At 40.5% G+C, this 21,348-nt stretch overlaps 1 protein-coding gene across 1 annotated transcript in view; it reads right to left on the bottom strand.

The window, feature by feature from the left end:
* The window catches only part of SLX4 (SLX4 structure-specific endonuclease subunit), a 1,828,351-nt gene that overhangs the window by 1,733,011 nt on the left and 73,992 nt on the right, over positions 1-21,348 (bottom strand). Inside the window, exon 4 of the mRNA XM_044089343.1 lies at positions 14,028-14,211. Within this exon, the coding sequence (XP_043945278.1) occupies positions 14,028-14,211 (184 nt within the window). The remainder of the gene's footprint in view (positions 1-14,027; positions 14,212-21,348) is intronic.

Raw genomic sequence — 21,348 nt, 5'->3', positions numbered from 1 at the left:
CATAAAGAATATTATATTCATAAAGTAGCAGAAAGTATTCTAAGACCCAAGTCAACACTGGAATGGAGAAAGAAGATTCTGCTGATAGGTGTGACTGCAATTAAGGATACAGACAATAGCCAAGAGGGGGGTGGAATTTATTGGAGAAAAATAGCAAAGGAACCGAGGTATTGGGAACAAATAACTAGAGAGGGAAAAGTAATAGAATGGGAAGATGCCAAGAATTTATTTGCACTGCAGGTTAAAGATTACCTTTCCTATAAAGGATTGATATCAGAGTATAGGCCAAGAGAAAAAAAAATATGGGTTCCTAAATGGAAGACCAGCATTGGTAGAACTTTTAGCAGAATCTAGAACAGAAGCTGCTGTTAAAAAGGAATAATTAGTACAGCGTGTAAAATATTGCATGATAACTATAAGAATCAATAAGAGGAATTCAAAAAGGATTGGGAAGAGAGACTAGATAAGCAATTCACAAAGAAACAATGGGGTGTGTATGCATACCTCCCAAATATGCAACCAAATCTAGAAGATTTAGGATCTTTGCGTGAAAGTGTTTACATAGGTATTTTTATACCCCAAGTAGACTCCAAAGAATTCTTCCTCAGGTAGGAAAGCAAATGTTGGAGGTGTAATGGAGAAGAAAAAAGTAACTGGGCAAATATATTTTGAGAGTGTAATGAGTTAGAAGACTTTAAAGATTCCATGCAGACTGCTCTGTCAGAGATACTGGGTATGCAAATAACTAAGAAATTATATTTTTGAACTACGATACAGAATCGGAATTGCCTAGACATAGTAAGGCCTTGCTGAGTCTAATTATGGTGGCTGCCAAAAAAGCAGTTACTAGAAAATGGAAATCAAAGTCTAAACCAACTTTGCCAGAAGCAGTGAATATAGTAAGAGATAAAACAACTGGAATTGGGATCTTTAGAAAAGGATAGGAGCAAACTACATAGGACAAATGGGAATTGTGGGAACAACACATGCACAGGAGGAACAAGGTTTAAAAGAAGGCAGGATTTTAATGAGCTATGTAATGTTTGTCTGACAATGACTGGATAGATTACAAGTGATTTATATTGTTTGAAACTACAATTTTGTCAACATGGTTTGCAATGTATAATGCTCGTAACTAGATTGTGTCAGGATGGTTTGTTTTCATTTATATAAATGTAAGATTGTCCATGTCATATGTAATAATTTAATAAAGATGCTTCTTGTTTAAAAAAATAAATAAATAGGTTCATAGGTTCATACTAGGCTATCTGCCCTAAGGCATTTATAAGCCTAGCCCAAATTTTTGTGGCTTACGCCACCCCTTATATGAAAAAATACTGTGCCCATTAGTTTGTTGTGCCTCTGTCCAGCAGTGACACAGAGATGATTCCCGGGGTAAACCTATGATCTCCCATCCACAGGTCAAGATTTCTCTTGAACAGAGCCAGCGAGGTGCTCTGCCTCACATGGACCGGGATTCTATTCCACAGCATAGGGAGTCTTTGAGTGATAAATCTATCCCTCCAGCACGTCCTATTTATATCCGTGCTAAGGTTTAAGTCGCTTGCTCTAGTGGTTTTGGATTTTTTGAGGTGGAGCATGTCCATTAATTCCAGGTTGGACATGGCCTTGTATGTCAGGCACATGTCACCTCTGAGCAGATGGTATGCGACTGAATAGAGCTGGAGTTTCTTCAATCTGGCAGCATATGACAGATTTTGGAGTCCATTTATCCTTTTGGTGAGGAACTTTTGGGGTCTCTCCAATTGCTGCAGATGTCGGGCGAGATACATCCCGAATGGGGCATTGTACTCGATCATTGGTCTGATAAAAGAAGAGTACAGGGGAACAATGACCTCACTAGATCTGGATGTGAATCCCTTCATGATCAGGTGGGCAATGTAGAAGGTCTTTCTAACCACTTTAGCAACGTGAGTGTCAAAAGAAAGGCCACTGTCAACCTGGGTCCCCAGGTCCCTGATAAGCTCTTCTGTGCTTAGTGGATTGCCACCTATATGGTAGCTTGGGGTTACCTTGTTTTTCCCGAAGGGTATGACTATATATTTTTTGGCGTTTAACTTCAGGCCACGGCTCTGGCACCAGCTATCTGTTTCCGTGAGTCCCTTCTGAAGGATATCCGTGTCCGATGCACTTTCCACTATGGCGCCCAGTTTGCAGTCGTAAATATCTGAAAAGAGGAAGAAGATTTGCAACTGGTGATCAAAGTGGGAAATGTACCATAAAAAATGGTCCTGCAAACCTTAAGAGTTTATAAGCATCTCAATGTCTGGCATCTTGACCTTCTTGGAAGTTAAAAATAGCAACTAGATAGACTTTTATGAGGGCGTAATTAAGGCCAGTATCAGACAAGCAACGAAGAGTAAGGAACATAGCCAAAGAGAACATGAGCTTGTCCTCAGACAGCCAAACTGAAAATATATTTAGTTTATCCCTGTAAATTTTCTGATTGGGAAGACACTACAAAAACATAACTAAAATCAACCTATTCAAGGTTTTTCAGAACTAGCAAGCAGTAGATCTGCATCTGATCTGATGACCTTCTGATGCAGAGAATATGGGGAGTGGCCATCCTAAAGAAATGATTTAAGAAATTTTTGTGAAAAGGAAGGTGAAAAGGAAATGCTAAAAGAAACTGCTGAAGCATGGGAAACCAACACTGTCTTTGTCAGTAAGGAGCTATCCAGATTATTAAAACCTTGGTGAGACTGGTTTTGACAAGAAAATTTCAATATCTGCAGTACAAGAGACCAGTTGTGTGTGAAAGCATCCTTACAGTTGTCAATGGAGAGTGGAAATAGTGCAGAAAAATTTTTGACACTTGGGGGTTCCTAAGAGGGGTAGTACATTGAAAAACAGTGAGTCTCCACTTCTTGAGTATCACCTTTAATGTAAATGGACTGAAGGACAGTTTATAAGGCATCAGGATGCATCTTCTCAGTCTGTCTGCTGGAAGGCTGACTTTCCCTGGCATGCGAACTTCAGAGAAATACCTAGATGTCTTGAAAGCCCACTCCCAGACCCATGTCACTTTTTCCCCATAGGGGACAGAAGTGACTGCCTCAGTTTTTTTTTTTGATGTATACAAGTGCCATACTGTCTAACTAAATACAGATACAGCCAAAGCAGGATCCACTCCTTTACAAAGTGGAGTGAAACTCTTCTCTGAGACACTCACTGATGCACAGCTCTCAGCCCTCTTGAGCCTCACGTCCCTGTGCTTCATACCCTAGGAATAGTCCTCTTCACCCTGAGCATACACAACCTCTAGAGTTGAATCCATAAAGAGTTTACCTCCCAAGATACTGAAAGAAAATGTCCACCAATATAACTGCCTTCTGCACTATAAAGGGAAGTTGACTGTTGCACTCAAGTGGTCAGAGTCCCAATCAGAACACAGTGAACCTTGAGTATGCTCAAATGTAATCTACTTTTAAGACACCATCACAAATTTGGCTCTCAGGTACCAGCTGGAGCTGGTTCTTAGACAGAAGAAGACAAGGAACTGTGAAAAGGTATATCCATAATTTTATCTAGTGGAAAAATGTCCAGCATATCCTAGCATCTAAGGAACAGCCTATGAAAGTAAAGAGATGGACTGGAGTTTGGTGAGATGGAGCAGTTCCTACTGTCCCTATGGACTAAAAGGTATACAGCAAAAACTCCCTGTGCTGAAGGATATCATCAGCTGTTGACCACCAAGATGCAGTCATTCAAAAAGTGAAACAATTCTGTCCCATAAAGTCATTGGAAAACACCAACATACTCGCTGTGCACATTCAGGAGGCAGACTTAAAGCTGAAGGGTACAACTTTGAAATAACAATGGCAAGTCTTTCTTCTTGACCTCTTCCTGATCTTTGTGTGCAGGTAACGAAGCTGAAGATCTGAACAGCATGTCTAACCTATTATGAAGGACAAATCATACAGAATGATCACGAGAAAGGACTCACACTAAGCTTAAATGTGTAGGCCATTTACATCCAATACTGGCCTCAGGTGTCACTGGAAGCCAGGGCTGCTGATGGCCACCTTGGGGATAGCCACCATTTTCCTGAAAACACAAAAGGCCTCTGGGCTAATGCCCTTGTTGAGAACTGGAATAGGAACTCTGATGGGTCCCTTGAGGATTTTGCTATTGGGACTATCGGCTTCAGTGGAACCAAGATTTCCAATAACTCTTGTGCGTCTTAGTAAAGGTTAGGAGGGTGGCCTACTGGTTAAGGTCTCTGCCTTGCAAACACAAGGTGCAGGGTTTGAGTCTCACAAGGGATAAATGGCTAGGCTTAAAATGGCTCATAAGGGCAATTAGCCTAGTGCTAACCCATGAACCTCCTTCTTAGACTTTCAATAAGTCACCTGTTTCTGGCCCAAACAACAAGGGGCTCCTAAACAGCAAACCCATTTAGGAAGCTTTGCTTCTCAATGATTAAGATAAATGTACAAGAATCAGCATAAAGTTAAGCCAAATCCTGCCACCCTAACCAACATATACACCACATTATATATGCTACAGACCATCAAGTTGCATAAGGTCGAAACTGCAGATACCAAAACCTAACCCCATGGATAAAGTACTGACTTCATCCCAAATTATCTATGCTTGACTAGAGTCATGGGAGCTGAAGGGGCCTGGATGGGAGTAAGCGACTGATGCTAGCTTGCCCATCCTGGGGGGGCAGCTTGGCTTGCAGTGTTGATGACATTTGCAGAAATGCAGGTGTATTGTTGTAGCATAAGAGCCTACATGCCCACACTGAAAAAAGTGTGACACTTGGTTGGGAGTTTCACATGCGAGAAAGCACACATGCACCTCTTGAAGCAGCTACAGCAAAGCTTGAAGACTGCCAAGAGGGAGTGGGGATAGAACAGTCTGCAGCATCTACAGACTGGCCCACTCGCTAACATTTAACTATTACCTCCACCAGGGAAGAAATATACTGTAAGATTCTTGTTCTGATAGGGGAACGAATGGGAAAACTGGGAGCAGGAACAGGAGTTACTGGGCCAGTCCTGTGGACATAAAACACAATTTCGAATGACTGAAATTTTGACCTTTTCTTCAAGATACCATCAGGCATTTATTCCAACAGACTGACATACTTTATCAAATAAATCTTATTGAAAAGTACTACATCTGAGTCAGGTAGTTTGAAATTTTCATGGATTAAGTGGAGGATGGAAACACACATTCCCAACATATCTGTAGCTCAAGGTTCCCTGTCCGATATGTTGAAGACTGTGGCACACTGTTATAAGGTCATTACCTACATGGAAACAGCCAAACCGAGTGTCTCTACCCATGCCAACCATTTCATAGCAGGCAGAAGATTCTTTAGGGCTTTCCAACCATAAAGGCCACAGCATCAAGATGTTTCCAAGCACAGTTTACCATAAACTAAAAAGTGCCAATCCAGGAGGACTAATAAAGAGGTTATGTACTCACCATAACATTCCATGTTTGTAGTCCATCTCGCCCTTCATTCTTAAATATGGATTTGGAGCTGATCCTCGTCTCTGACTCGGCCAATTATAAAGCTTGAAGTCTCTAAGTTGGCTCGTGGCAAGGTAGGTATCCCATAATGCACTAGTAAGAATCCCCAGATCTTGTTTGCTGCTGTCTATAAAAGTGATGGGAAGGTATTTCCAGAAGGAAAAACAAAGATGAAAGGTCTCCAACCCTAAGGAAGTTAGACACTATCTTGTCTCCAGATCCTCCAAGGATACACGGACGGGGGTAGGTGGGTGGGTTTGTAAGAATGAAGGGCGAGATGGACTACAAACATGGAATGTTATGGTGAATACATAACTTCTTTATGTTCTGTAGTGCTATCTAGCCTTCATTCTTACATATGGGACAGCGTCCCTAGCACCTTTTTCTCGGGTGGCTCACGGGAATATACTCCTAAGAACCGTGGAGCCAAAGGAGGCTCTACCCCTGGAGGTCAAGTCCAATTTGTAATGAGTAATAAAGGTATGAGGGGTAGCCCAATTTGCTGCTGCACATATACTGTCCATTAGAATTCTGGCTTGAAAAGCGGCAGATGTGGATATAGATCTGGTGGAATGAGCTTTAATTTTAAATGGGAGTTCTTTGTCATTAGAAGAGTAAATGAAAGATATGCAACTTGAAATCCAGTTTGATAACGTTATCTTGGAGACTGGCACTCCTTTCCTCGTCTCCAAAATGATACAAATAACTGGTCTGATCTCCTAAACTCTTTGGTTCTTTGTAGACAGAACCTTAACTGTCTGTGTACATCAAGTTGATGAAACTTATATTCCCCTTTGAATGATTTGGAAAAAAGACTGGCAGTTCAATAGTTTGATTCATATTAGATTGAGAACAAATCTTGTGAACGAAAGATGGGTTAGTGCAAAGGGAAACTCTGTCTCTATGAAATATCATGTAAGGAGGTTTGACTGAGAGTGCTTGCAGCTCTGACACTCTTCTGGCAGACGTAATGGCTACCAGAAAAATGGTCTCCCATGAAAGGAATTTTAAATCACAAGTATGTGAAGGTTCAAAAGGCGGTGCAGTAAGTTTTGAAAGAACAAAATTTAGATCCCAGGGAGATATAGGTTCTTGAAAAGGAGGTCTTAGTAAGGTAGTGCCTTTCAAAAATGATCTACACAATCTGTGAGCCATATGATTAGGTTCATGTTGTCCAAAATTAAAACTGGAGATAGCTGCTAATTGAACTTTGAATGTAGCAGCAGCAGCTGATCCTAGATGAAAAAGTTCGGTTAGGAATTCTAACATTAAAGGAATGGAGGCTGTGTATGGATCTATGTTCTTAGCTTGTGCCCAGAGAGAAAATCTTTTCCATTTGCTAGTGTACAATTTTCTAGTAGACAGCTTATTAGAAGACGTCAGGATATGTGTAACCGCAGGGGAGAAATCATGAAGCCTTACTAGGAATGGAAGTGGAGCAGCCACGCTATCAAGTTGAGGGTGTGGAGACAGGAATGGAATGTGCCTGACATGTGTCAGAAGGTCTGGTAATGGGTCCAGAGTCCATGGATCGTCCAGAAGGTGAGGCCCAAGAAAGGGGACCCAAATCTGATGAGGCCAGTAAGAAGTGATGAAAATCATTCTGCTTCCCAAAGTCTTTGCTTTCTGGATCACTTTCGATATTAGTGGAAAGGGAGGAAAGGCATAGAGAAGTCCTGAGGGCCAATTGTGGACAAGTGTGCCTCTCGGTGTCTCCCCCGGGGGGGATAAGGGTGAAGTAGCTGCTGCATCTGGTGTTCATTGGGGTGGCAAACAGATCGCAGCAAGGCTGTCCCCATTTGCGGAAAATCTGTTCCGCAACTTTCTGATTCAGAGACCACTCATGAGGCATCAAGATTGCCCTGCTGAGCTTGTCGGCTATCACAATGGTTCTTCCCGGGATATGCATTGCAACTAGAAAGCGTTGGGAAGATATCGCCCACTGCCAAACACACACAGACTCTCGACATAGGGGGTAGGATCTGGTTACCCCTTGTTTGTTTATACACCATACCACTGACATATCATCTGACTGGATCGCTATTGTCGCTAGAAGAAGAAAGTCGTGAAGTGCTTACAATGCTGGTAGCACTGTTCTCATCTCTAGAACATCGATATGCCAGTGAGCCTCATGTTCTTGCCATGTGCTTTGGACTGTCCTTCCCAGATAATGCCCCCCCCCCCCACCCTATCTGGGAGGCATCCATGCTCACAGTGGCAATGGGTTGGCAAGGAATGAATGGTCTCCCTATCATTAGTTGATTGGACTGGATCCACCAACGAAGGTCCTTTTTGCAAGATTCGGTTATTAAAATGGGATGAGACAGAGGCAGTTGCTAAAGAGACCACTGGGAAAACAGTAGCCATTATAGAATTCTCATATGTAGTCTAGCTAGTGGAACTAGAGCTATAGTAGAGGCCATGATTCCTAGAAGTTTGAGCACTATCTTTGCTTTGACCTTGTGTTGGGGAAGCAGGCTGTATATTTGTTGTCTTAGATTTTGCACTCTGTCTGAAGGAAGACGAGCCATCATTACGACTGTGTCTATTTCTGCGGCTATAAAAGTCACACACTGAGAGAGCAAAAAGGCACACTTTTTCCAATTTATAGTAATGCCTAGCTGAGTGCAGGCTCGGATGATTGAATCCCTGACTTGCAGAAGTAGGTGCCTGGTGGTGGCAGTCAGGAGCCACTCGTCCAGGTACGGAACACTTGGAATCCAAAACGTCTCAAGTGAGCCGTTACTACCGCCATGCATTTGGTGAACACCTTGCGGGCTATGGTGAGGCCAAAGGGCACAGCACGAAATTGGTAATGACTGGCTCCCAGCCATAAGCATAAATGACTCCTCGATGGTCTGTCCATTTTTATGTGGTAGTACACATCTTGAAGGTCTATGGAGCACATCCAATTTTCTTTCCCTAACAGAGTGAATATAGACTGCAGTGTTACCATTCGGAACTTGGACTTCTTCACTGATTCGTTTAATTTACTGAGATCCACGATGGGTCTCCAGTCCCCTGTTCGTTTTGGCACTAAAAAGAATCTGGAGTAAGTTCCGAATCCTATCTGGTCTGCTGGGACAGTTTGGATGACTCTCTTTTGAAGTAATTTTGGACTTCTATAGTTGCTTGATCCCTGTGATTGGTGGAACATCTGGTATTTTCTTGGTTAGATGAGGTGGAAAAGAGAAGGATATGGAGTACCCTCTGAAAATTATTCTTTGTACCCACTTGTCTTGTGTGATGTCATGCCAGGCTTCAGGGTACAAAGATAAGAGACCCCCGACTGACTCTAGAGAAGTGCAGTCGGGCCCCACTTCAGCAGCACTGACAGGGATGTCCATGAAAGGAATCGCGGCCACCCTGGTTTTGCAGACCCCCCCCCCCCCACCTGCTGACGTCTACCATTACTTTCTCCTCCTCTGCCTGTGGAAAAGGACTCACCTTGTGCATCTGGGAAAAATCTCTTGAGATTTCTTGAACCACATTTTTCCACCTCTCTGACCTTTAGGGTATGGTCTAGAAGGGACGGAAAAACACTCCCACGGCAGAGAGAGTTTTCCCTTCCTGCTTGCATCTGGTGAGTCTGTCTTTTACCTTTTGTCCAAACAGAAAGGAAATATCAAAGGGGGTGTTGGTAAATGTAGATTTGAAGGGCTATGGGAAACTCCTGGACCCGCTGCCCTGCTTGCTCCATCTGCTGCTTAAGATATCAGCCTCATGGAGGAGTTAATAGAGTTTAAGGTAGACAACTGAGCAGTGACCTTCTCGGGGACTCCTTCAGTTAAAGTACCTTGGAGAGTATATCTCCTAGCTCCATTATAAGATCTGTTTGAAACCTAGTGAAATGGGTGAGGTAATTCAGCGATATGACTGTAAAAGCCGCTGAAGAAAAAATATGCTTTCCGTATCTGTCCATCGTTCGAGACTCCTTGTTCAGTGGGTGGACAGATGAGGAAGTTTCCGCTAGCTCCTTCTTTGTGACTGCTGCCACCACCATGGCATCTACAGGCACACCTTTGGTCAAAAACTCTTTTTCTTTAGGGGCTGAAAGAAATTTGTTTGGCCTTCTGAGGACTGGTTCCATGGCATCAGGAGTTTCCCCACACCTTTCGACTCACCAAATCTAACAGCTCATAAAAAAGGTGGAGACACCCAAGAGGCTGAAGGTTGAGACCCGAAAGCCTTCAGGTACACGGACTCCTCATTAGAAGGGGTGACGGTGGGCCAGCCGCCTCTCTGTTTCAGGATCTCTAGGATATCTATGAAGGAGATTTCATCAGAGGACGATCTGGGGGACCCTTCTGACTCCTCGAGGTTAGTGTCAGAGGTGATGGACTCATCAGGGAAGTCTACATGCTTCCTCTTGCAAGTTCTCTTCTGAGGAGGCTCCTCAGAAGGGTATTCTGGGGAGGTCTCAGAAGACTGGGGGCCACCCAAGGGGGGCTCCTGAGGCTGCGGGTCTCTGCTGTCAAGAGAGAGAGATGGTGTTGAGACGGAGGTCGGAGCTTGAGGGGGAAGAGCATTGGTAGCCTTGTGTGGAGCTGAAGACCTAGACAGCACACTCCTCATCATCTCAAAGGCAGATCTCTCCGGCTCTAAGGTCACCATCAGTTTCAAGGAAGCGGAAGTAGCCCTCGGTTCCAGAGCGATTGGCTCCATGACAGATGTAGGATTTGAGCTCAGCCGAGCAGACGCACTGAGAGGTAGGATCACAACCGAAGAAGTGCGGGTCAGAGCGTCCCTGTCGGGTGAGCTTCAGCTCCTAGACACCAGGGACGGCACCGAAGGTGTCAGAGCAGAACTCTGTTCAGAGACAGACAGTTGGGGTGCTGGAACCGATGGTTCCACAACAAACAGCACCGATAGCTCTGGCTTCAAAAGACCGACATGGCTCGGAGGAGGAACAGAAGCAGGTAATATGGCCTTAGACGGCTCTGGAACTGATTGGGTCGGAGTCAACAACAAATTTGCTAGCGCCGATGACTTCAAAAGTCTAAGCACCACTCTCTCGGCATCCTCCTCGAAAAGACTCTTGTAGGATCTGGAAGACAAGGTAGGGGATCAAGATCTCTGCAAAATTGGAGATCTGAGTGTTGGAGATATCGGTAATAAATCTCTTGACCTGCTCCAAGATATGGATTCAGCTATCGGCTCCGAAAAACTTGGGGCCAAAGCTGGACGGTCTATGTCAATAACCTTGACCGGCTCAGAAGGCATCAATAACCTTGACCGGCGCAGAAGAGCCGAAAAGGTAGAATGCGTGTCAATTTTGGCAATTTTTTCTGGAGGTCCTGATTTAACAGTTGGCGTCGGAGAATGCCTTTTAACCAACTTGACCTTCTCTTTTTTAGAAGAGGGAGACCTAGAGTGAGAAGAGGAAGAGCTCGCTAAATCCTCCTCAAAAGAAGGTTTAAGGAGACCTTTCAAGATCAGTTTATTCTTCCTTTCCTGGAGAACCTGGGAACTAAAAGAATGGCAAAAAGGTGCAAGTCTCCTGTAAATGTATGACTCCCAAGCAATAAACACAAATGCTATGCCCGTCAGTCAGGGGCATTTTTTGTGAACATTTTATGCATTTTTTGAAAACCGAAGGTTAATGGTCCTTGGTTTCCTCAGACATACTACTACTTTCACAACAACAATCACAGACTATAAACTCAGAAAGATAACAAGAAGAGAGGACAAGGTCCTCTAACTTAAATGGGCCTAGCCCTGCTGAGGAAAAAAAAACACACAGGAGAGATGCAGTAAAGGACTACGTCCTCTAACTTAAACAGGCCTAGCCCTGAACAGAGAGGTAGGCAAGATAGAGAAAGGCAAGCAACAGACAAAGGCTATGCCTAAGAAAAGATAGCAACAATTATCACACAGAGAAAAAAATGAAGGGATACCACTAGGGAAGGCCTGCGGAAGCGACGGCCAACAGACAGCAATAACAACTTGCAAAAAACTTCAAACAACACACTAGTTAACTACTACAAGGTAACAACTGTAAGCTATAAGTACTAAACTATTATATTCAAAAAGAAGACTGTAAATATCTGAATAAGAAAATATTCCAGCTTAGCCAGGGCCAAGAAAGAGAGCACTTCTGAACTCGTAGAGCAGCAAATGAGATCTGGGGATTCTTACTAGTGCATTATGGGATACCTACCTTGCCACGAACCAACTTAGAGACTTTGAGCTTTGTAATCAGCCGAGTCAGAGCAGAGGATCGGCTCTGAACCCATAGGTAAGAATGGAGGCGAGATATGACCATGACTACAGAACATCTATAGTTTTGCAGATCATTTGGAACCTCCTTTATGCAAATGAAACAGCATCACTGAGTTCATTCCCCTCTTCATGAAATAACTTCAACATTTCACAAAGTTTACGATAATTTGGAATCGGAGATGAAGACACCCCTTCTTCCTAAATCACATCCTCAGAAATCTGTAGAGTCTCCTTGAGGCTTCAAATTCCAGAAAAAAATGCCAAAATGCTGCAGACATATTTTTTTTTGGATTCTTTGCAATGGGCAACATCAAGGTGAAAGATTCTGCTGGTATTTTGGACTGGCCTGGAAGCGACTCTGGAATGGTGTGGAGGTGGAGGGGTGAACCACTGACTAAGGGAAATTAAATCTTGTATGCAGAGACCTTACTCAAGACGGAGTCATTGCCTTGCTGAATACAGCTGCCTGTAGTGCCGAGCTAAGCTGATTTTCGTGTAGAAATAATAAAGGGTGCCACTTCTTGAATGTGGGCAGAAGGCTGGGGAAAGATTACTGATGCTGCTGACAACGATATCTTTGAGGCAGACACTGGTCTGTCTTACACATGGAAGTTTGACATCAGTAAAACTGATGTCATAGCTGAACAAGTGTTGTAACTGATACTAGCCTAGTGAGCGACTCTCAAACAGTCACTGGGGGACTGACACTTGTGCAGTGAAGTATGACCAGCACCAGTTTTGATGGTTCTAATGCCCTTAGTATCTCTCTGCCTCTTTTTTTTATGGCTGAAGCCAATTTACGTAAGCAGTCTTCTATGTACAAGACAATTAACAAAGAGACAGGAGCCATCTGACACCTTGCAGAAGGCTTCCTATCACAAGAGTGAGAACCAAAACTATAAACTCCAAAACATAAACTGCAGATCACAATTTTATTAGTTAAGCATTTCTGCAGAGGGCTTTGCCTTCCCTGCACCCCCACGCACTTAGCAGTTATATATACTAAGTCCAAGATCACTGCATTTCAGTGAAGGGAGAATACTCTGAGGTAACACAAACTCATATTTTATATATACCCCCCCACACACACACACACACACACAGACACACACACATTTGCACATGTACTTCTATTCCAAGGATCACAGAAAGGCTGAGAACCTTGAGGAAACAGAGAAGCAGAACTTTCGGATAAAGTATCATGAAACTGAGCTTGAGGCTTGATGGCAATTACAGTACAGAGTCTGGAGTTAGACTCTGACTTCTGCAACAGACACTTTTCTTTTTTCAAATTTTTCAGCTTATGGAGTGAGAAGGCCTATGTTGTTTCTCACCTCCTTTCTCCTTTTTCTTGTGGTATTCATTTTTCTGTGAAACTCTGGAAAAAAAGAAATGGAAGGATCATGTTTCAACTGCTGCGTCATCTCAGACATGACAGAGTTCTGGAATACTTTGCTACAATGCCTTTCAGCAGTGTTATTAAACCCAACAGAATGCCTCTGAGCATCATGAATGGTACCCAGACATATTAAACATGTAATGTATTATCTGTTGGGCGGATCTATTTGCTGTAAGGGCTCTGAATATTTAAAGTTGTGAATGTTGTGAAGGTCTAAACCTCATGTGAATTTCAGATGTCTGAAGTGAATCAAAAGCAAATCACAAAACAGCTTAATAGAAACTTGTCAGAAATCTGTAAAACTGAAATTTGACAAAAGTCATTGCAATAAAAATGGAAACAGCTGTATTTCATCTCAGGTTTTGAAAAATTCCATTGAAGTAGCCTGTGGCCATTAAGTGTGGGACCAAACTCTTCCATGGTGGGAAAGAAGTGGATTCTTCCACTTTGGTAGTGCATTTTGAGAATTAGGGGTAGACTCAACTAGCCCGGAAAAGATTGTTATGTAAGTGGTTCCAGTATTTACAGTGACACCCCTAAATGTAAATGTCAGTGCTAAAGGCAAAGAAAATACAACACGCAGGAAAAATATGACTGACAGCTCAACTACAGAGATAAAAGCAGTAAGGCACACGGAGTCAATGCTATCCCCTGCTAACAACACCCATTGCACAAATTTTTGGCTTAATCTTTCAGCTTTCATTTAACTAAAAAAAAATTAGTCCTGAAATAAAGCACTTGTGCCTTGAGGGGAGAAAAAAAATCACAGGCTTCTTCCGTGTGACAAATGGGTCAGGATCTTACTATCCATACCACAAGCCACCCATAAATAAAATTTATGATAGTACTGTAAACAGGAACTGTATTGAGACACAGGATACTTTTGTCTTCTGACCTGTTAATGTGCTGAGCTCGACGAGTGGAGTTCATGGCAGATAAATCCTTCTGACAGAGCTGACAAAAAAACAATCCTTTATCTTCCAGAATTTCTGTCTTTGGATGAAGTGTCTCTTGTTTTAGTTGTTCTTGGATCACTCGAGCCAGTTCGGCATCTTTTTCCACCTCACAATGACGAAAGTCTAAATTAAATAAATAAGAAAGACAGGCCACTTTTTTATAGTCAAGTGTCTTTTTCTTTCTCAACTATATAACCATATAAATACTAGTACTTTACTAATGGGACTTGCTCCAAATGAAGAAAGATTTGCTAGAAGAAAAAAATTGATGCATGCTTGAAAATAATTTTCCTAAACATATGTTTTTCTAACAAAAGTGAAAACATGGCTTCTTAACTTCTCAGAAAAGCACTCAATATAACATGTTGTCTTGGACATTTGCTTATTTAAATGAAACATGACAATAATTTAATGGTTCCCTTTGTAACCAACTAAAAAGGAAAGATTAGTACTCATATTCTTCTCTACCTATATTATCATTCCATGCGGAATTCTATATGGGATACATTAAAATGACATTTTGAAGACTCTCATATCCTCTGATGGATCTTCTCCAAAATGAGCAGAGAAACTATCAGGCAATGACTATCCACACTGAGGAGCCAAAAGAAAAGAACAGAAGCAAAAACTGCATGCGTGTCCACGTGTGTGCATGTTTATATTTGGCTAACTACATGGTTATACAATTTAAATATTCTGTAATTAATCAACCAGCAAAAACTCACCTACAATTAACCAGTTGTAAGCATTCATATACAAACATATATACATGTATTTTAAAAGTCAAACTTGACCTTCTAGATGTCAAACCCAACATGTTATGCTGACATTTGTGGCACAAAAATCTTTAGTCCTGACTATGTTGCTTGCGACCTGGATTCAACTAATGGCTGTAAGTAATTTAGGAGACAGGAGTAAGCACAGTTATGAGTGGTAAACAAGACCTGGCAAGTGAAGGCAGACTGCAGGGTATTAAAGGTAATGGGGAAAAGCTGAATCTTGGGAAAGTTTAGACAGGTGCTGAGCAAACTGAGTAGACAAAGTTGGTATTACTTGTGAAAGGGGTGAAACATACCATGAAAGATCTCAACTATACTTGGGCAATATACCAGACTGATGGTAAACTGGGTCCAATTTAAGGTAAAGTTAAAAAAGAAGGCAATATATCATACATCCTAAATTTACAGCGGGATCCATATAAGATTTGAAAAGTAAAAAAAGAAAACAAAAAGAGATCAGCTAATGGAGCTGCAGGAAAAAAAATATGATGAACTAATTAAAGGAGAGATGGAAAGTGTTAAACAAGAAGAAGGGTGGTGGTTGGATACAACATACCAATGTTATGTCAATCTCTGAAAGCTAAATACTTTATAACTCACACGATTACTACAAAGCAATAGTAAAAAGGTCAAGACAATAAAGTACTTCAAGGACTGATACTGGGTTTAACAAATGAAGATGCTTTGCTTTACATAACTGTAAATACCTGTTGATTACAGTAAACTGTTTTTTGCGGTATTATGAGAAGGTATAGCAGGCACAAAAGGTGGGTCTATGCACAAGTGCAACATTCAAGATTTTTAGAGGTTAAGTTTGCCAAAACCTGTTCTGTGTGAAACAGCTGCCATGATGGCCTCTGTTGGTCAAGAGAAGTAAGTAGTTTGAGACTTTTAAAATACAGGCTAGTGGTAACATCCTGGGTACTGATGGCTTAACAGTAGAATTCTGAACTATTTATAAGGAATAATTGAAACAAATATTTGTCCAACTCTTTAATGCTTACATGTTTTGTAAACCAAGGAGATCTCCCTTATCTAACAAAGCAGCTGAAGTAATCATAACACCAAAGGAAGGGATGGATTTAAGTTTACCATCTTCTTTTAGGTCTACTGCATTAAATCATGATTACAAACAGTTTACGCCAGTTAAGGCAAAGGGATTGTATTTATAATGTTTAGTTATTAATGATCAGTATGATTTCAGAGAAAGACAAACTAATGATAATGTGCTGATGAACAGAATGCTAATGAAAGTAGAATAGGCTATCAGTGGTCAGAATCATCACTGATAAAGGTATTCATTGCACCTAAACTCTGTAATAGGATAGAGTTTAGTATTTGGTTTAGGTGCTCTTGGAATTTTTTTGTCTATGGAATTTGTTGATTTGACAAAAGGTTATTTATATGGTATTAAAATCTAGAGTTAAGATTCCTGAAGGTCAATCCCTGCCTTTCACACTGTCACCGTCTAAAAACAAGGCAATGTTGTCCATCATTGCCTACTCTACTGGTATTATACCTAGGGCCACTGGCTTCAATGGTAAGAAGATCCAGTCTGAGATGATATACAATGAATCAAGAGGAAACAAACATTTCAGTGTTTCAGATGATATTTTATATACATGGCTGATCCTGAAGAAGCCTTTGTTTCAGATGTTGAATATGCATGGCAATTTGTGATGTGATACTTTAATAAGACAAAAACAGCAGCATCAGAGCAAATGATCTATGTACAATTATATTTCGTTAGTAAACAAGGGATATGTACTGCAGACAGAGTACTCGGGCATTTAGTTAAGGAATACTTTAGAAAAGATCTACTAATATACCATAAGGGGACCTGAAGAAAAAATTATAGAATGATTTTCTAAAACAGAAAATGGACAGACTTTATATTATATCCTCACGGAGACGTAATTATAAGCCTGTTGCTAGACTATCTCACTTTAGATACACATAATTATATATGTCAAAAAATGTATCTTTAGATAGCAAATGGAAGGAAAATTATTATCCTGCTGTTTAATCAGTGCTGAGAAAAAAATAATATGTACTGTTTTTCTTTATGCTTTCTGCCACCATGTCCACTGACCATCAGGCTTTCCTCACTGGTATTGAGTTTCTTTATGCTTTCTGCCACCATGTCCACTGACCATCAGGCTTTCCTCACTGGTATTGAGTCTGTTCATTTCCCCCTTAACAGGTAACCCCAACATAGAGGTCAGAGCCAACCAGATGTCATCCAGGCAGCCATGGTGGTTGTTTGTGTACCTGCCAGCATCCCAGCAATGAGGAGAATGCAATTGTGCTCCCAACCCCTCTCCGGAAATGGGGAGGTGTGCAACCCATGTTACAGCATGGCCACTAAATCTCCACCGTGCAAGTGAACTTTTCCATACATCCATAAATAAAAGCTACTTCTAAGCAGTGGCTTGCTGAGCCAAATGCCCACCAATGGGATGCATTTGCATTTACTTTGAGGGACTGCAGTAATCTGTGATCTGCTCTCTCCTGCCACAGGGTGGACACATGCACCTTCCTCACACCAGCTTCAACATTTACCAGAGCAGCTAATATCACCTTGGTTGCCCGAGTCCTGTTCAAGACTTTATCACTCTATGCCACCAGAACTAGCTAACCATGAGAGACAAGGTATTAATCAGTACTTAGATACCACTTCTCTCTCTTACTCCATCCATGTGCTTCCACTAAAGGCATTTATCAAAAAAATCATTTAGTCAACGAATGAGTTTTGCAGGTACTACAGTCACTAGTAGCGATCTAACTGATGTCAGCTTGGACACTATTATACAGTCTTTCTGCACAGCAACATCACCAGCCTTTTAGCTGCACCTAATCAGAAAAGCATTTTAGTGGATTAAGAATAGATCTTGGTCGATGATACAGAAAGGAGTTGCACATTTTCTTAAACAGTTAAAATGGAAATGGACAAGGTTCCAAAATATGGAATTGCAAAATGGTTTAAACCTACTTGTATGTATGTTTTCAGTAAGCAGGGGTACCCCCCACAACAGCCTAATAAATATGTCAAAAAATGGTAAATATTTAGATAGCAAATGGTAGGAAAATTTCTCCTGATGGCTAATCTGTGCTGAGGAAACATTCTTACTTGGAGGCAAGAATAACTAACTATCCTCCTCATCAACACAAGTGGATTTTAGTTTTAACATTTCTGCAATTTTGGACCTCAAGAATGAGCACATGTTCCTGATATGGCATGATTACCGGCTTTTGGGCAAAAAGAGGTTATAGGTTTATATTCACATTTTGGGGTTCCATGGGCATAAATGTCCTTCTTCTACTATCTGAAATGGTTTTATCTCACTTAAGAGGACTTGCTTGGGAAGATGTGCTACCCCAAGGCAAAAATATATCTGACTCAGCCAGTTCAAGTAAATACACTAAAGAGGGAAGCCATTGGGTCAGTTAAAGAAAATTCTGTTAACACTGAATGGCAGTTATCTGTATAATACAGTATCTAACAGGTAAGAAAGAAACGATTGGCTTTAATTTACAAATAAAACACAGGAAATATGGTACCTGTGTAATCTAGCTTTAGATAAAGTGGATATAAAAACTGTACACATCCCTGTTAAAATGCCAGGTTTTTGTGATACAAAAAACGAGACCACAATAAATAATTTTAAAACTTTTTCCACCTTTAATGTGACATATAATCTGTGCAATTCAATTGAAAAACAAACAAATCTGTTAGGGGAAAAAAATATAAAAAATAAAAAATGTACAATAAGCTTGTTGCATAAGTGTGCACACCCTTAAACTAATACTTTGTTGAAGCACCTTTCGATTTAATTACAGCATTCAGTCTTCTTGGGAAGGATTCTATCACTTTGTGTTATTCATTTTCCCCTCCCAAGTGATGACAACCTAGCTTTAAAGACATTACCTCTAGTAGGCTACACAGAATCAACTACCATTACCAGTTTGGAGGTTTCTTTACAGTTTCCATCACAGATTGATAAATGCTTCTCTTTCTTAATTTTTCAGCTAAATAGGCTATACATATCCCTATATGAAATTTTGTCCAGGCGAAGGTAATAAGGCACTGGACCATACAAGCAAACTGTAGTTTCCCATATACATTTCTTCTTGTGCCTAAGATGAAGTCATATTCAAAGGAAATAAAGAAAACATCATCTTTTTTTTTTCCACAACATCATCCATGAAGAGCAACTAAATAGCGTAAACAAGTTATAAACAAACACATAAAACACAAAATATTACAACTGTAAGAATGGCATTCTGATATGGAAACAGTCATTAACCTGCATCATATGTGTCTCCCCCCTTATTGGGGATAACTATATAAATGCATAATACATAGCTTTAACAAACATAATTCAATCAAAATGGAACAAAGAGCAAAACAGAGAAATAAATATGATTATCTGAAGCTGAAGTCAGTATGACATTTACTGCTGAATTAAAGCTTTATTAAGAACTTGTTAGTGGGGTTTCAGCTTAGCTTGATTTGTTTAACAACTGCTAACAAGCACTTTATGTAAGGTACCACACATAGGCCAGATGAATTGAAAGAGACTTTGTTCTGTAGATTGCAGACTTTATTCCTGACATGTAAGTGGTGAACATCATCAGCACTGAATTTCACGGCATGTTACTTAGGACTATTTTAATTCTTCTCTAACTGCTGACCCAAGCAGATACTAAGATTGATTTATTTTCACCAACTTACTTCCAGTGAAGGACTCCTGTTTGCCCAAAAGCTGTGTAGTTGCAAAACCTATACTGAGCCAATAAAAAGTACTAATCACATCCAGTATATCTGTGTTTGTGTGTGTTTATTTTTTACTAATTTACTAAGGTTCACAGACATTGCTTTGTAATTCAGTTTCTAACACTTTACAGAATGCTTCAAAGTACCAATATTCATATTTGTAGACTGCAGATTTATTTTCTCATTTACAGTTACTATTCATCATTGAAAAATAACAGGATTATAATTTAAGCCTTTCTGTCTCTTTTGTGTTTAATTTCAGAGGTTAGGTTATGTCAGAACCCATTTAATCCTTTAAAGTGCGTATGGTAAATAAAAAAATCATGATTTGGCTGCCTGCATCAGAAATATTCATTGATTTGTCTCATCAGAAACAGACGCTGGAACATAGTTTTCTTTACTTACCCCAAGGCATTCTACTTACCCCAAGGCATTCTATTAAAAGTGAGAACTATCATCTAATCTTAATTATCCTTCATCACGTGCTGGCATTTCCTTAGCAAGACAAAGACAAAACATGAAGAAGAAAATCCCGCCTTTGAAAAAAAGGGCAAATTTGTAACAGTGGTCAACTAACTCCCTTTCCTGGGAAAAAGTTTCAATGATATAATCATTCGCTGAAATGGTGTTCCATGGATAAAGTTTGATGAATAAACAAGCGTCCAAACAAAGTAAGCCTTTTAACAAAATGATATAGACCCCTGCACCAGAAAGGAGAGAATTATGAATATGTCCAAATCAAGGCAAAGGAGGATGAAATATGTCCATCACAGGCACCATTAACCAAAAGACATCATACCATTGTGTGGTTTAGAGTGGGGGAAGGGTAACAATACAAAGATGATGGTATGTAATATATGACTTATAAGATTGGACGCAATCTCAGGGAATAGGTCAGGCATGAAGGACTCCGGGATATCAACAAGGGTCTAAAAAACAAAAAGACAAGCAGGCCAAGGTAGCTATACAAGAATATGACAGCAGCAATTAGGGAAAAGGATAAGGCATAAATGAGGGAGAAAAGAGGTTGAGAAAGCACAGCACAAGAAGGCTAACAGAAGGACAACAAACATGGGCAAGATGTCACAAAAGTAAAATGAAAGTGAGTAAGCAGAAAAAAATTGGTGCAGGGAAACCGGTATATAGCAGAGAAAAGGTAAAGGAGGACCAAATGGAGAAATCGGTGCCAACAACGACCAATAATCAAACCTAAAGGCACTAAGACACAAGTCAACTCCAAGGGAATTAACTTTTATTGTCACAAAATGAGGTGGGGAACAATATATAAAAGCTAAACAATACGTTTTCGTCCGAAACTTCTTCAGATGTACAAAACCCACACAAAATCACTTCCTTTATATATTGAACTATTCCATACAACCACCAATCATGCAGTGACATCAGTTAACAAACTGCAGAGCTTGTTAGAAATAAGTAAAATCACGTTCCCAACTACTATTTTAAAATATACAAAAATATACAAAAATTTATTCACCATGCTATCAATAAGCAATGTTTAAACCCACAAAATTCACACTTCAACACTTAGTGTTCACTGTTCTCAAATACTTACAGAATTGTTAAACAATACCAACTGAATGTGAAAAATAAATTAAATAAGAAATAAACATGAACAAATACCTCTATCTACTGTCCAACTGTAAACTTACACCTAAATTAAAACCAATATTTATAGTGCAATAA

This window comes from Protopterus annectens, chromosome 12.part0 (genome assembly GCF_019279795.1).
Source record: "Protopterus annectens isolate FY-2018-M chromosome 12.part0, PAN1.0, whole genome shotgun sequence".
NCBI lineage: Eukaryota > Metazoa > Chordata > Ceratodontiformes > Protopteridae > Protopterus > Protopterus annectens.
The sequence above is the reverse complement of the archived record's forward strand: the minus strand, read 5'-3'. Positions and strand labels throughout refer to the sequence as shown.